Here is a 17,068-nt window from a genome sequence, read left to right as displayed (position 1 = left end):
CAGGGCAGTGGTGGAGTCCCCATCCCTGGGGGGCTTTAAAAGCCGTGTAGATGTGGTGCTGAGGGCCATGGGTTAGTGGTGGCCTTGGCAGTGCTGGGCTAACGGTTGGACTCGATGATCTTAAAGGTTCTTTCCAACCAAAACGATGCTGTGGTTCTGTTGGGACCTGCCATGGGTGAAGCTTTCCAGGGGCAGGGCCACAGGGAGGGAGGCAGCGAGATCCATCCCACCGCCGGCCGCTTCTCACAGCCCCCAGCGCTGTTTTCTCCCTTGAACAGGGTTTATCAGAGCCAAGACCCCTCTCACAGCGGGTGAGGGGCCAGGTAAGGTGCCAAGGGACCGAGGGGACGACGCTCATTAAAGGCAGCGACAACTCAACCTACTTCCAGATTTTTCCGGCAGCCCGTGCCCCGCGGGTCCTCCCCGCTGCAGGGGAAGGCTCCGCTACCAGTTGGTTTGTGCTGGATACCCACACGCTCTGTTACAACATTTATCAGGAAATTTAGATAGAAAGGGGTTGACAAGGCTCCACGGAAGCTGTTTCTAGCGGGAAGTTTTCCTGCCGGAGCGCCGGGCTGGGCTGGTAAAAGGGGCCTGGCTGAAAATGTCACCCAGGGCGGCCTTCAGAGAGAGCAAGGAACACACGTGGGAGCGGGGAGCTCCTCGGCACCGCACGCCGTGGTGGCCCACGGCACCGAGCACGGCTGGAGAAAAGCTGGGTGACCTTAAGCACAGCCCCATCGCGTCTGGGCCTCGCAGCGGATGTAAAAATGTGACTTCTCCATTTCAGAGCTTTCTTGGCAGGTTTTTTTTTTTTTTGTAATCAGCTCTAAAAAACACCCACTCGTTGCCCAGTTTTGTTTTCTCCGAGACTGGACCTAGTGTCTAGTTTTTAAAAGCAAGAAGGAAGTCATTATCCCACCACCCCGCAGGGCAGGAGCACCCTTCATCCACCCAAACACCCTGCCTCTGCCCGCCGAGACGCTCCGAATTCAGCGTTCTACGGCAGGGAGGGGAGCAGCTGCCTCGCAGACACGTGGGCATCTGTCAGAGACACCAGCTGGTCACCGTGGCCAGGGGACTGCCGGCCACCTGGGCTGGGCCAGCGCCAGGCCCCTTCCCGACAGCAACGGGGCTTCCTCCCACCTGCCTGCCCTGCAGAGGAGCACAACCGGGGCGGGAGGATGCTGGCTCTTCCCTCCTGCTCCGTCTCTCTCTCCCCAAAGTGCAGAATAAGGTAAACAGGATGTTCCTGTAATGCCTGATCATCGCTAAAAAAAAAATCATAATAGATCCATGGCTTTGGGTTATCCCAGAAGAGCAGCAGAGGTACCCAAATCATGGCCCTGCCACCTAATTGTCTCATTGTCGATTAACTTTGCTCTGTGTTTGCATCAAACTGCAACACAGCTCTGACTGAAGGCCCAGGAATAACCTATTTTCCAGCCCCAGATGCTCCCCAGCACCAAGAGGTGCCAGCTGCGGGATATCAAGTGTAAAACACGTTTTCCAATACAATTCTCACCCAGTTCAAGGCGAGCTGCCTGCCCCCATACACAAGCATTCATATACACGGGTTATGTTCAGGAATAACTAGAGAAATTTTAACCAAATAACTAGAGAAATTGTAACCAACCCCTTTTCTTGCAGCCTGAGAGAATAAAAGCGTTTTCTACGATAACCTGCTTAATTACAAAACCTCACTGTATTTCCCTCTGAAGCCAGGCACACTCCACCTAAAACACCCAAGCCCCAAGGACCGAGCGCTGCGACAGCCTCCCACACCGTGTTTATTAAAACAAACCACAGGAGCTGTTTAGCTCGCACCGAGCCACATCTCCTTTCTCACAGGGAACAGCCGCGTACGCTCATGCTGAGGGAGGATAAATTTCCAAGTCAGGGTCAGCACGAGAGGCTCTTGTAGATAGATCGGAGACAGAGAAAGAACACGGGGCTTAATTATGGTTGAGAAGGAAGGTGGTTTCAATTAGAGAAGGGTTAAATGAAGCAGCAAGCACAGGAGTCAGACAGATGACGTTCTCGGTCAGTGTGAATCCCTCAAAGGCAGATCTAGAGGGCACAACCTCAATGCTGCTTCACGAGGGAATTCACCGCGGAGCCGGCACTCGAGCAAAGCACCGATCACTAGACTGCTGCAGTTACACACTAGGTCACTACATTTACACATTTTGGGGTTCTACCAGCTCCCCCTCTCTCATCAGCCACCCACACACGGGATTCAGTCTCTCTTTTCAAACTAGAGCTGGCAGGAGGTCGCAGTAGCCCCCGAAAGGCTGGAGGATTCGAAGGGTTGGGGTTACACAAGTGGTAACGCAGCCGCGTTACGTCTCTGGGCTCCACGGCTCCTATTTCTTTCTGCCTCCTCTCTCTTTGAGCGCCAGGTGAATCAGAGAGCCGCTCGTCATGTTGTAATACGCCAGGGAGTTCGAATCCTTGATGAAGATGCCCTGAGGGGAGGAGAAAATTAAAAAAAACAACAGTCACAGCAGAAATCTTAACGCTCCCTTCCCACATACGCCCACAGAGACGAAGCCCTCCCGGCCCTACTCTCAGAAGAGGGAGATGACAGAACGCTGCCGGCTTTGAAAAACCCTGGAGAGATCCCAAGGTCTCAGAAGATGGGCACCGGAGGAGGTGGGGATGCTGGGAATGATGCAAGAGTACAGACAATATATACTACATACCTCTACAAACACATAAAGACAGTCACCACAAGTGAAGTTATTTTGGCTTCACTCCTCTCCTGCTTTTTTTTTCCCCCCTTAAAAAACCCAGTAAAGCTTCCTTTCTCGCCAAGGGTTAACACAACACCTGCCCACAGCTGAACCCCCGAGGAGCTGAGCGCACAAAGTTCACTGCTTAGGCAGCAGGTTGTGCCCGTGCACACACACGACTGGAAACGGGTTCTTAGAAGGAGCGGTGCCTTGCTAACAGATCCAGTCTCCAGAGGAAGAGAGATCCATCTCCTCGCTTCCGTGTTTTGGAGAAAAGTCTTTTCAGAGCTGCCAGGGTTTCCAGGTACTCGCCCACCTTCCAGAGCACACGCGACAGATCAGTGGGAGCAGAGTGCTGCACTTAAATGTCAAAACCCCCCAATAAAATAATATGCTGATTGCTGAGAAAGCCATCAAACTTAGAGGACTCATCCGCAGCAGCGACAACACGAAGATCTGGTGATGGCACCTGCTCAAGGCCTGTCCTGCTGCCACAGCACACGGTTCTGTAACCAAGTGTGCCACAGAGAGGAAAAACATCCCCTCTGCTCGTCCCGACATCTCAGTAGGCGCATTACAACTTCTGCTTGTAAAAAATCAGTTTGTGTGTGAGAAAGCACTGAAGTAACAAACAGCATTTGAAAGGCTTATACCCACCTCGTACTGCAGCTTCTGTTTCCCAGCCGGCATCCCTGTGGCCTCGTGGATCTTAACCTTTATAACAGACACCTAGGGAGAACCAAAGAGCTTGCTCAGGCTTTTCTTCCCCCCCCCACACTGTACAGATGGGCAGCACTGCTCCCCCAGCCACGCAACCCCGCTGGGCAAGAGGCCGCAGCCCGGGGGAACATGTGGGGTTTTATAGCTCCTGCTGTGCAGGTCAACAGCTATTCTCAAAGCAAAGGAACTTGGTAGCAGAACGAGAAGGGGTAGAGGCCAGGTTAATAAGCTACATGCCTGGTCTGAGAGCGGCAGGGTGAACACCAACACTTGGCCGTTCAGTTTCCATTCCGTCTTGTCCTGCATGTTGGGAACCTGGACTTTGACCGTGACCGGGCCCTAGAGGAAACAAAGATAACGTGTCTCACAGGCAAGGAGGCTCAGGACTCCGATAAAAGAGCAGCAGACAAATTATTTATAGACACACAGCGGCAGACAAATTATTTATTTCCAAAACTAGCCCCATATCTTGACTTCTCAGCGAACACACAAACATATTTGCATCAACACTGAGAAAGTTCCTTTGCTGCTACCAAAATGAAAACACTGTGTTGGATTTCTCTCCTGAGTATTACAGAGCGAACGTATGAAGCTCTAAACATGAGACAGCTTCTCTGTGCAGACACCCAGGAAAACCATACAGCCTTCTTAAAGGAGTTAAACCTCAACCCACGATGGCGGCGCTCCTCGGGAAGGAATCCAGTCTAACATTTAGTTACGGAATATACCACATTACCACCCTATCACGCTGACACTGATGCTAGAGAGAGTCCAGCGCAGAGCCACGAAGATGATTAAGGGGGTGGAACATCTCCCTTATGAGGAGAGGCTGAGGGAGCTGGGTCTCTTTAGCTTGGAGGAGAGGAGACTGAGGGGTGACCTCATTAATGTTTATAAATATGTAAAGGACAAGTGTCATGAGGATGGAGCCAGGCTCTTCTCAGTGACATCCCTTGACAGGACAAGGGGCAATGGGTGCAAGCTGGAACACGGGAGGTTCCACATAAATATGAGGAAAAACTTCTTTACGGTGAGGGTGACTGAACACTGGAACAGGCTGCCCAGAGAGGGTGTGGAGTCTCCTTCTCTGGAGACATTCAAAACCCGCCTGGACGCGTTCCTGTGTGATATGGTCTAGGCAATCCTGCTCCGGCAGGGGGATTGGACTAGATGATCTTCCGAGGTCCCTTCCAATCCCCAACATTCTGTGATTCTGTGATTCCTTGCATCTCCAGCTTTGCAGTCCTCTGCTTAAAAGCTTATTAGCAGCTTTAATTCTTCTCTACATGACTATAAACCTACCTCTTGCTGCCCTTAATCACAGAAGAGCGCTACCTCACTGTGTGGCTGTGTGTAGCGCTGCATTGCTCTTCCCAGTAAAATACAGAGCAGCTCAGTTTGCCCAGGTGTGACAGCAAGGAGGAGCCACCTCAGAGACTCACTCCCTTGCGAAGTACGTCTGCGCTCCACGTAGGGAACCGGCTTTGCAGCCCCTTTGGGCAGAGGGGGCTGAACAGCCCCACGGGGTCAGGACTCTGGTGCTTCTCAACAGCCAGCCCACACACGTACCTTGTTCCTGCGCAGAAACTCCTCCTCTGGAATCAGGCTGTCTTCGCTCTTCAGTTTCTTTGAGACTGGCTCGTCCTCCATCGGCGGCGGCGGGTGAACAGGAGGCATCGGGGCTGGGGAAGGAACCGGAGCCACGGGAGGCGCAGGAACAAACGCTGAAATGGGATGGGGGGGACACAACACAACCTGCAGTCATGCACTGCGTACACAGCAGACACTCCCTTCCACAAAAACTCTTTTAGCAGACCAGTAAAGGCTGAAAATAAATGCTACAATACATGGAGGAAGTTAACACAACCACCAGTAACATGCAAACTTCAAACGTTAGATCTTTTATATTGGGAAACAGTCCAGGAAAAGACAACAAGCAGCGTAAGAGCTTCCTGCAGATCTAGCAAAAAAATAAAACGCTCTCAGTTTGGCACGCAGCGGTGCCAGCACCTCGATTTAAAAACAAGAAAAAAAAAAAAGGAATAACTGTTTTTTACATTATGCTTTTCAACTTAAAAGCACCTAATACTATGAGGAAACGGGACAGATAACAGCTTTTCCTCCTGCAGCAGCAATTTCTGTAGTAGTTGTAACACCCAGCGAGGTGCTGGCAGTTCCTCTTTCCTCTGGTTCCTTTTGGAAAGCAGCACGGGTTCTTCAGCTTCACCTGGGCAGGCTCCCAGGGACACAGACATGAGATGGGTGAGACAGGATTCCCTGTATTTCATGCTGCAGGAGGAGTTTTGAGCCCCAAAGCATGAAAGATAAGTCATATCAAACACTCCAAAATGCTTAATGATGGGAGTTAGGGTCTGCAATCCTAATTACACGCCATTATCAAAGGCACAAAAGGAAAAAAGAATTAAAAGTTCAAGCCCACAATATGCAGGAATTAGCTGACAGTTACCCAGAAAAGGCTGAAGTTACTGACCTGTTGGCACTATCATGGGAGGCGGGCGGGGGCTCATGATGGGAGGAGCAGAGGGCGGCATGGGGACGACGTTGATGCGGGGGGTATGGATTATCGGTGGCATGGGGGTGGCTATGACGGATCCTGGAGGCAAACGGACCACGGAAGTCATCGGGGGACGAGGCATGACTGGAACTGCAGAAACAACAGCGGCACGAACCGGGGGGGGCATCTGGAGAGAGAGAGGGTAATATTTCTTAGCAGGTACATGCAGGAACGCTCGGCGCTGATCACAATCCTGATTAAAATAACCAGGGCACACACAGAGGGTTTCTGCTGGCCCAAGCCTTGCGGGGAACCTCAGCCAGCCCACCGTACGGCGAGCTGCCTGCCAACCGGCACAGAAGCCTCATTAACAGATTAAACAGTTCTTCCTTCCCTCACCCCTCAGGTATCTGACCAGGAGCCATGTAGCAATCTAAAACGAGCTATTTCAGAGTCAACAGCAGAACCCTCGGAGCAGGGACACTGGGCAAGTGAGTCACCTGTGAACGTTTCTTACCTGCAACTCCTTTTGTTCTGCATCACACCTTCTTACACCTAAAAGGCACCCTCCCACTCCTCTGTTAGCCCTACTCCCTCCCTCCAACTTCTCACTACCCAGGTTCTTCCTCTGCCCAGCTGATCAGGTCTTTTTAGTACCTCTAAGGATGAAAACCTCCACCTAAATCTTATCTTCCATTTGTAACAGCGAGTTCAAGAGGGTTCCTCTGGTGGTTTACAAGTCATTTGGAAACGAACTTCACTCAAAATCTGCTCCTAAGCCAGCACCCTGCTGCTATAACCCTCGACCTTCGTCAGGACTCCCTTCTAACTAACTTCGGCCACAGCCATTTGCTTTTGGAAGCCCAAACACTCACTGTGGGTGGACGAGGCACGGATGTGATCGGCGGAGCGCTAGCCGGGGGATTTGATGCCGATGAAGGAGGGGGTGGCTGGGGTATTTCATTGGGTTTGCTGGGACCGATCTTCTCCTTGCTGTCATCTTCTGGCACCAGTCCCTTGGCCTTATGGATAGCTTCAATTTGCTCTTGGAGAGTAATATTGGCCTGAGCAGCCTGTTGTGTGCGGGCCATGCTGCCTGAGTGGCCATCCCAGGTCACCTGAGAGGATAAAATAAATCAGAATAACTCCAGCCTGTCCAGACCGCGACGTGAGCTGTAAATAAATCCAGAGAGCAGCTCTGCAGCAAGAACAAAGTTCAAAAGACTCCTGTGTCTCTGAGCATTCATAATACTACAGGAACCTGTTAAAAACCCCACAGTTTCTGCTCTACCTTTTCCTCTGGTTTCTGGATTTCTTCTTCACCGATCTTTTTGCCAATGGCAGTCTCTTCCACACCGAAGATATCAGTACGGCGCTCTGCCAGCTGCTTCAAGCTGCTTTCAATATCCAAACCTGCAGGCAAAAAGAGAAATTCTTAGCTCAAGTGATATAATCAAAAGTCAAACATGATCAAGCCTCTTTTAATGATCTTTAAACTGTTTGGTACCTAAGTGTTTAAAGATCATAGTGCTGCTCTGTTTAGAAAGAGATTGCCACTGACGGCTGGTCAGCAGCAGCTCACGCTCTTTGCCTTTAAGTTTACAGAAAGGCTTCAATGTACTAAGGACAAATGTATCCACGTAATCAGCACACTAAGGACATCGCACAGAAAGCTACACTTGAGATGGGCCTTATCAGTGGGACCTTGGGGGAGTGAAAGGGAGTGCTAAGAGTTCACAGAACTCATCTAGGAACTTGGTTTTGCAAGCTGTGTCAGATACTCAAGCTGACCTGGGGCATAGACCTCATCATCACTCTGCTTTTCACGGATGGATCGATCACGCTGCTCCAACCATCGAGGATCCAGGAGACCAATTCGCATGTGTTCTTGCATTTTACTGGCAGGGATTTTCTCTCCAGTGATGGGGGAAACAAGATACTCATCTGGAGCTGGGGCAGGCGGTAATGGTTTTGAGGCTAGAAAAACAAAACCACACTGTTAAAACACATCAGAGGATGCAGCCTAGAAACAAGTGCTTTTGTGCTTATTCACGAAGAAATAAAGTTTCTCTTCACCAGTCTGATTTACCTTTGGGATCATAATCTTTCCGCACAATGACCTGATCTGGAGTGGGAGGAAGAGGTGGCGGCATCGGGGTTTCTGGAGGAGGAGGAACCTTCTGACCTTCATCTTCATCATCTGAGCCCTTATTTAGGGGTGGAAATAATAAAAAAAAAAATCATTACTAAGTTCCTGTAGTCAAATATCAACAAACAAGATTTGAGAAAGGCATAAAAATCCTACACAGTGCTGGAAGAACCAATTATGCAGCTTCAAAGCAACAGAGCTGTTTTGCCTCCTGCCACCTATGCTCCAGTGGTTCCTCTGGATAATCATGATTCAGAAATTCAGTGGCCCCAGAAGAGGAAGCAAGTATTCCTCAGCTTCCACATTACCACAGCAGAGCAAACAGGGGCTTACGGGTAACCACGCTCTTGTTCCTCGTTACCAGAAAAAAAGCTTACATACAGTGAGTAGAGGAAGAGCCTAAAATAAGTCATCTTTCAGTGTTCCAGACTCTGTGCAGAAGAAAGCTCAAAAGGCTCGATCGCAGAAATATAAAATCCACACCATAAGGTGACAAAATTGCTGGATTTCTCTCTTGGAAATTGTATTGTCATGGAAAACATTAAAAATACCTCATTCCAGCAGAAACAGGTTGCTTTGTAATTCCATCAGAAGAAAATCTCATTTCCTCAAGAAACTGAGGAACTTCTTACAGTGAAAGCGAAGGGCATGATAAACCACACAAACTTCACAGGACAAAAGTAACGCTGATTCCACTGGCCAGTTACCTCATCCATATCCTGCACTTGTGTGTCTTGATCCAGCTGGGGTGGAGGCTCATCTGTTTTCTCTTGCTTTTCATCTTCCTCATCTGACTCCACCTCCATCTCTACCTCCTCGCTTTCCCCAAACTTCTCATAACGCTCCTGGATCAGGATTCGAGCTCCCAACTCTTCTGGAGTGGTGGGAGGAGGGAAATTCCCTACAACGCAGAAAACAGAGCTTCTGTTTCTCTATCCCATTTCATTGCTCAATACACAGACAGAAATACCAGTTTCTTAAACGAAAAGCAGTTTTTTTACAAGGCAGTGGCATCAAAATCTCCTGGGAGACAAGGTATATAGAAGGGAACGGATGGAGTCTATACAGCCCAACACCAGGATAACACACGAAGATGAAGGTATCTATAGGTGAAAGCACCACTAGAAAGAGGGATAAGTGCTGCTGTCCTGCTGGAAGTGGAAAAGCAGACACTAGTGCAGCCCTGGACTTTGTGCAAGGAGAACATTAGTGACTCCAGAAAAAAAAAAAAACCAGCTCTGCACACTGTCACTAGAAGGCTTTCCCTTTTATCTTTGAAGGATATGCAGCTGTAAAACCCAACATCGGTCTAAAAAGGGCATTTCAGGACGTAGTCCCTACTCAAAGGGAGCAGGGTTTCATAGTGGTTACAACACTTAACTTCAGTACCTTGCTCATTGGGCTGAAAGTCAACTGTCTCCACGACCACAAAGTCATGCCAATCAATCTGGGCATAAGCAACACGCTCTTTCTCCTTCTCCTCCTCTTCCTTCTTTCTCTCTCGCTCCTGGAACTTTGCCCACTCCACTCTGTAATACACCTGCAAAGGCAGACGTAGAGCAAACACCAAACGTCAGACAAGAAACACATCACAGACACCTCTACAGCATCCCAAAGTTTACGCTACCAACCCTTTCAGGGCAGTTACACAAGCACTACTCCAGAGGCCTGGCACGACAAAGAAATGTTTGTATTTCATTTAGAAACTATGGGTTTGCCTATTGAGTAATGTACTGCACCGGCCTTGTAAAGTGGTTTTCTAAAGCTGGAACTGCAGACTTCTTGAGCCAAGAGCAAGCCATCCCAGGTACAAACATGACTCAGGCATCACTGAAGATTCACAGCCAGCAAACAATTCACAGACACTTTATTACAACCCTGTAACGTCACCTTTCCAAAGCAAAAGCAGTCTTTGTGACGAAGACCAAAGTCCAAGTAATGAAGAACAGCTTGGAAGGACTATAAGTGGCTGAGGTGCCAAGTGAAGTTGTCTGAGAGGGAAACATTCTACTTTGTAAAGCGTTTGGAAATGGCGCTGTGCACCATCTATGCCTCTGGGCTGCCACAAGTAAACTACTCCCAATATGCACACCAGCTGGTAGTGTACAGGCACGCCTGAGTACCCTGTATTCAAGTGACTACAGGGGACACATCCATTTTATCCTCTGTATAATTGTGTTTGCTGCCCATAAGTCAGAAACGTGCAAAGAGTAAAAAACACAACGTGTAACTGAAACGCTTCAGCAATTTTGCAGATTTTTCATGCAATACCTGATCAAGGACTTCCTTGGGGTTTTCAGCCTCTTTCTTGAGTTTGAGGAGTAAGCCTTTCGGTGGGATCAAGATCTGAAACATATTTTGCGTGACAGTTGGTGACAATTCTTTTTGCCAAAGCCTCCTTAAAAACAACTATCCTCTTTCCACACTGATTAAAATATCAGCAGACCCCTGGGACTACGTTCCATTTATTCTATTGTAACCCTCTTATTACTTATTGCTCATACTTGCACTTAAAAATATTCACCGATGGCCTTCCAGCTACCCTCCATATTTAAAAAACCACAACTTTTACTTGTATTCGTGTCCAATACATTTAAGTAACAGCCCACTGTGTTCAGTGCTGCTCGTTGCCAACAGTGTATGAGATATCCACTCTACCTAAAGAGAGAGATTTAAAGGACAGACTCCTGGACCTGCACATATTTCTCATCTGGCTGTTTTGTAGGGCTTCAGTAGTCTTCAAAAATCAATACTGCTGCTGAAAGAACCAACTCGACAGGTAAACTGCCAAGAGTACCTTTGTGTACTGTTCAACCAGCTTAGTGAAGTAGTTAAAGAGACTGTGCTGGGGGCGAAGGAAGTCAAACTGATAGTTCCTCTGCTCTTTCTGCATCAGCTGAGTCAAGAACTGCCGCCCGTTCCGAGCCACGAACTGCGCCGTGAGCTTCACCACATCCAAGTCAAAGGCTGAGATTGAGGGAGGATCTGCAATGAACTCGAACTCCGGAGGTGGCTCTTTTGGAACGACTGTCTCCTGGATCACCTGGGCCTGCACCTGCAGAGCAGAACGGAGATGGCTCAGTGACTGGAGAAATAAATTGTTCCCAAACCCTTGGGAGAGCCCATTTTCCCTTCAGCTGTTGCAGGAACGCAACATCAGTCTAGATATCCTTGCAGCTGCAAGGATGAGAAAAAATTAGCACCACGGGATATATCTGGACATCTGCATTTAGGGCTACTCCAAAACAAATGTTGCTCCAACAGCTAACACAACTGGAGACTATCAGGAGTTTGCTATAATCCTGCAGGACAGTCAATGACACACGGAGTGACTGCTGGCCGGGCAAAGTGTGTAAGAGACTCAGACTCCGCTGGTGCCCTTTATCCATCCAGCATGTATAAAGGCACAGCGAAACAAGACTAGCAACATTTCCTACTCCGTGTTTTAAGGGGAAGTTCATCCTTCTGGCAGGAAAATAAAGGAAATGTTTCTACAAAACAGTGCATGCAACAAGCCCAAACTGAACTCCAAGGGATTCTAAAGGACTTGCCTATGGAAGGAGTCCTGAACTCATATAGTCCGAGCAATCACTAGGATAAGCACCACATCAGTCAATACACAACCAAACATAATTAAACCAAACCAAGGAAAACAATATAACTTTTGAGTTTCACACATAACTCTGAGTTATGAGCAACTGGGGGATGCACACCTGCATCAATACAAAGTCCCAGACACCAAACTCCAAGCCTCTCAGTGCTGTCTTTTTTGCCAATGTATAAATAGCTCTTTCACTTGTCTGGTCTTTCACACCTTCTGCTTCACATCAGGCTGTGACCCCACCAGTTAGACGCCAAGTTCTCGACCAAAGTGAAAAGAAATACTTACCTTCTGCGGAAGCTGCTGCTGAGCACTTTGCTGCTGTTGCATGACCTTGGGAATGGCAGCCGAGGGCTCCTGTGCCTTACCCTCTTTGAACTCGCTGACTTTGTGCCGGTAGTATGCATGGTAAGGATCGTTGGGATTCAAGAAATTGAACTTAGGGTTATTTATTTCGTTCTGGCGAATTCGAGCTTCAAATTCTGGACCGTTTCTGGGGAGGAAAAAGAGAAATTGTTTAGCTGAATGGGCATCAACTCAAGTGTAAACGTCTGTTTCTTTCACAGTAAGATGTGTTGATGTATCAGCCCCTCACGAGAAAATTTTCTCTCCTACATGGAAGGTTACCTCCAAGTAACTCGTACCCAACCCAGCAGCCAGTTGTACACACACAAGTTAAAGGCATTTGACCTAATTCAATCTGTAACGCTTCACTGCGAATATTTAAGACAGTTTAAAACTCACAAGTGTTTCACAATCTCATTTGGCTACATACAAACAAAAGGTCATTTACTGGATTAGACAATTTATTGGATAAAGTTTACAGGTTACTTACTAGACCAATTTTATTTGCTCTATTAACACAATTTTAAGACTAGTTTCATTTCCAGAAAGTTCATCTAAGGAAGAGAGGAGGTAACCACCAGCCTGTGCAGGGACTGACCACACTGGAGTGCTGCATTTAGCATAGCCCTAAGTTTTCGTTCAGGTAATGTCCATTCCTCCCACCCAAAGTGCAAAGCCTTTTATTTCAGGGTCGTTTGAGAAAGTTTAACAGCTGCTGTACCATGTTTCTCTCACATTCTCTGGATACCTTCAGGTCTTGTTCAGACACGCCGCCTCTTCCAAAAGAGGAGGTCTCTACAATACCAAAGGATAAACACAGCCCCTTCCTTATCCTCAGAGGAAGCCAACGCTCCTCGGCAGCACTTTAGAGATTAGTTACACAATAAGTGCCTCTGACTAGACCAGCATTTAGTAATTGTCTTACTCTTAAACCCACGGCAACAACCATCCCGTGTCAGCGAGGTGACAGCACGCAGCGTTCAGCCTGTCTGGATGCCACGAAGGTTAAGGACTCGCACAGCCAGCTGAGGAAGGGGGATTTACCTTCCGTGCTACTCGTACACTGCAGGAAGACCACGATCTGGTCCCCTGAGACCTCACGGAAAGATGCAACAGCCAGAAATACTGAAGCATTAACAAAAACAACAGGGGAAGATGGCCCAGCTGGCACTAACAGAATGATGACGTTAGGCAAATGGAAGAAGCTCAAATGAGTAAAATTTATCCAACTTTTAGACTCCTCCCCCAAATCTGACATCTATGCGCACGCTAATCAATCTGCTCCAGTCAACAGGGGGAAAAGAATCTCATACACATCATGGGCAGCTCATCTCTCCTAAGAGAGGATCAGGCTACTCTCTGGAGGCAAGCACTGCTCTCCCCCTGGCTATCAAGGGAGAGAGAGATGACCGAGGCTTGGGCGAACACGCGCGGCTGCCGCTGGCGCAGCTCACCAAGCTGTACACCAACAGGGACAGGACTTAGCCTCGGGGCTCAACAAGCAAGCGAGCACCCCTGTACTGGCGAGGTCATCACCTACAACCTGCCTACGTGCTGTAAAACACAGCCACGACTCCTCTTGGCTTCATCACGCAAGGGAGCAGCCGTAACGAGGCTCCCTTTCTACCTGGAATTTTGTTTCCCCTGCAGATCGTTCAGAGCAGGAGCTGTTACCCGGTTATTGCAGCACATGCTACAGATTTTGCCAAGAACTTTATTTACTATCACAGTTTTTCTAGCAAAGCACGTCTTACACCTCTTCAGTAGAATATTGTAATTTCTTTTGCACAGTCTCACTGGTATAGACTCAATCCTTAAAATTCTTCACGTAAAGTCACAGGACTGTGAGCTGTTTCAGTTTCTGGAGCTGCACAGACATTAGGACTGAAGAGGAGAAACATGAAAATCCCAGGAAACACGAGATGACCCCAGTGTCCTTTACCTGGCTACGAAGCTGGCAGTCTTGTCGACGATATTCCTGACCTCTGGAGGAGGGTAAATAATTCCTACTACAGGCTTGGCTGGTGCCGCTTCCTCTTTCGGCTCTTCTTCTGGCTGTAATAAAAATATACAGATGCACATATATACAGTCCCCTGTACTGCTGCACCACAACTATTGCAACCATTCAAAAGGTGACGAGGTGGTGGCACAGGAAGACATCTTTCACGGTGGGTGTTTGCAATCAGTCAAGATACTAAATTCAAATAGCCTAAATCAAAGCTGAAAACACGAACAGGAACTTCAAATAATATTAACGTGCTATATATCAGCACGAGGGGGTGAAAGCAAGGCCTGGTAGGCTGCAAACCCAGACTGGGTTTATTTTCCGATGGTTGAGTTGGAAAATGCATCTCCCTACTCTCTCTCAACTTCTTCATCGACATTGGGAACAACAATCCTAACACACCTTAAACAGATTGTTCTGCAATCCCAGGCTTAACGAATGGTATGTAAGAACTACGTATCCCAAACAGCAATCCAAACAGCACACAGGACTGTCTATCCTCCTCCCCAGCCCCCAAATCATTTCATTTTCCTGTCACACAGACCTGGTTTAACGATCTGAATCACCCGTCCCACAAATTCCTCAGCTTCTCAGGGAGACAGTGTTTGTCCGCAGGGGCAGGCACAGCAAGACAACGAGAAGGCCCCTCCACGGGGACCAAAACAAGCCCTCCCGGCATTTTAACAGTCTCAGCTTTGACCCCGAGGAGGTTTCTAAATGCTGAGCCAAGAGGGAGCGTGGGGGAATGCCTATAACACCACCTCTAGGAATAACTCAGCATTGCCAAACAGGTTTGGAAGTCACGAACGTTCCCAGAGGCCGGTGGGACTACAAGAAACTAGAATCTGAAGGATTAACTCCACGTTAAATAAAACATTGCTTTTAATCCTGTTGTGGTTATATCAAAAGCTGCTACATAGAGGAAAGCTCTGCAGGGTGTTTTTCTCACTGACGTTACAGGAGGATCCAAACCAAAATCCCCGAACCCTCACTGCGGATGGCTTTGTCTTCCAGTAAGACCAGAAGCTGCTGGTATCTAGTAAGACCAGTATCTTTGCAGGAGACTAAAGCTGCCACTCCTCTTTCCTCACCAAGCAGCTTGCATAAGAAAAGCTGTTATAAAAAAGAACAGGTCTATGGGAAATGTTTATAATCTTGACAGAGACAATCAGGTAAATTTAAAAATACCGCTAAAGCTACTAGCTCTGCAAAACCCATGGGGACTCCACGGCAGAAAATGCTCTCGAGTCAAACACAACCTCAACAGAGTGTGTTAAGAGAAAGGCACCATAAATATTTCTAGTTTTCATTCCCACTCCCTCCGAACAACACCACCTCGAAGAGCTGAAGGATAAGGCAACACCATGCTTGAGAGATGTTCTTATTTAACCTCGACGCTGAGTTGCCTTGCTAACTTATGGGCATGAAAATCGCTAGGGTTTTTCGGGGGAACCGCAATTTGTCTCTTAATTGTGTCAGTGACACCAAATCACCGCATATCTTCAGTCACATCAGCTCCCTACACTTGTGTGCTGTACGGCTACGCGAGTGCTGACGCCGGCGTGTGAATCTGCTGGAACGTGCAGTCAGGACAGCAGCTCCAGCCACATCACGGCTGTATTCCTACTTTGGGAAAAAGCTCCTGTGGAGGCGAGTATGGCCACGACAGAAGAGAACCGGGGAAGGTTCTGTGAAACACAGGGCTCCTACCCTCTCCCAAACACACCGGGACGGGTGTGTGTTTAAGCCTTTCACACGCTCTTGCTGCCGGCAGGGCTGTTCCCACAGCTTACAGCAAACCCCCACGTCCACCACAACTACAACTCTGTGCCGCTTCCAGGAAAGGACTCAGCCTTAGGCTGAAGCGCAGCACCCGCAGCAGCCTGACTGCGGGGAGCTGCGGGCGATGCCTACGGCACTCGGCAGGACACAGCAGGAGGCAACTGCAGCCCCCCCCAAAAAAATACGACAGGCGGGGCAATATAAGAAGCCAGAGAGCAAAACAGCCCCAATAAACCCCGCTTCCCCCGGCCGTGCCCGCGGCTCCCGGCGGCGGAGCACCCCGCGCTCCCAGGCCCCAGCGCGGCCTCTGCCCCCCCCTCCTCAGCGCGGCCTCTCCCCCCTCAGCGCGGCCCGCACCGGTTTGCTCTCCGCGGGGGGCGCTGGCTGCGCCGGAGGCAGGGCTTGCACGGGGCCGGCCGGCATGGTGCTCCCCTCGGGGCGCCGGGGAGCGCTTCCCCGCCGGAGCCGCTGCTGGGCCGAGACGAGCCGGAGGCGGAGGGAGCCGACACCGCCGCGGACGAAATGGCGGCCGCACGACGCGCGCTGCGCATGCGCGGAGGAACGGCCGGCGGTGCCACGAGCCCGCGCACGCGCAGACTGCGGGTTACGCGCCAGTGAGGCGGGGGGGGTCGCCGGATGCGGCAGAGCGCATGCGCGGTGGGAGGTGCCATTAGCCCCGTCCCGCCGGGCCTGGTCCCCCCCCAGGCCTAGTGCCACCCGCGGGCCTGGTCCCCCCTCCCCTCAGCAGCGTGGCGAACCGCCTGGGCCACCCCGGCTGCATGCAGAGCCTGCGGGCCGACCTGGGGGACCTGCGGGTGTAACAGACGGGTTAACTTTGTTCATGAAATCGCACGAAAATGTAAAGGCTTTACTGCAACAAACCTCCTGTTATGCAGGATAGTAGGTTTAGAATAACATATGTGAAGCTTGTAACTAGATAGGGAAATTCCAACACAACCAACAAATGGCAAACGCATAGATAAGGAGGCGCCAGAAGACAAATGGCTGAGCCTTGGGAACAAAAACACCACCCCTGCTGTGCCTTAATTGTTGTGATTTACAACTCTGACTGGATAGTGTCTTTTCCTTGGGGCCAGCCTACAGATGCAATAAATCAACCACAATTGTGAATTATAATAACCCAACCCATACTAATGAATATGTATGCTTTGTCTAATAAATTGATGTTTCTCCTAAGATTTGGTGCAAGCCGTT

The 17,068-nt window shown here is 49.3% G+C and overlaps 1 protein-coding gene across 1 annotated transcript; it reads right to left on the bottom strand.

Moving 5' to 3' along the window:
* Nucleotides 1–1,770: 1,770 nt before the first annotated feature.
* On the bottom strand, nucleotides 1,771–16,382 carry SF3A1 (splicing factor 3a subunit 1). Its single transcript, XM_068412866.1, has 16 exons — nucleotides 16,211–16,382; nucleotides 14,008–14,120; nucleotides 12,009–12,213; nucleotides 10,917–11,174; nucleotides 10,391–10,465; nucleotides 9,509–9,659; nucleotides 8,827–9,020; nucleotides 8,060–8,177; nucleotides 7,762–7,947; nucleotides 7,262–7,383; nucleotides 6,846–7,088; nucleotides 5,947–6,157; nucleotides 5,025–5,179; nucleotides 3,693–3,794; nucleotides 3,393–3,464; nucleotides 1,771–2,468 (listed from the first exon to the last, which is right to left on the bottom strand). Exons 1-16 carry the CDS (start codon nucleotides 16,274–16,276, stop codon nucleotides 2,367–2,369), a joined length of 2,373 nt encoding a protein of 790 aa, XP_068268967.1. The 5' UTR covers nucleotides 16,277–16,382; the 3' UTR covers nucleotides 1,771–2,366.
* Nucleotides 16,383–17,068: the final 686 nt, after the last annotated feature.

Source organism: Nyctibius grandis, chromosome 14 (assembly GCF_013368605.1).
Source record: "Nyctibius grandis isolate bNycGra1 chromosome 14, bNycGra1.pri, whole genome shotgun sequence".
NCBI classification, from domain to species: Eukaryota; Metazoa; Chordata; class Aves; order Nyctibiiformes; family Nyctibiidae; genus Nyctibius; species Nyctibius grandis.
The sequence above is the reverse complement of the archived record's forward strand: the minus strand, read 5'-3'. Positions and strand labels throughout refer to the sequence as shown.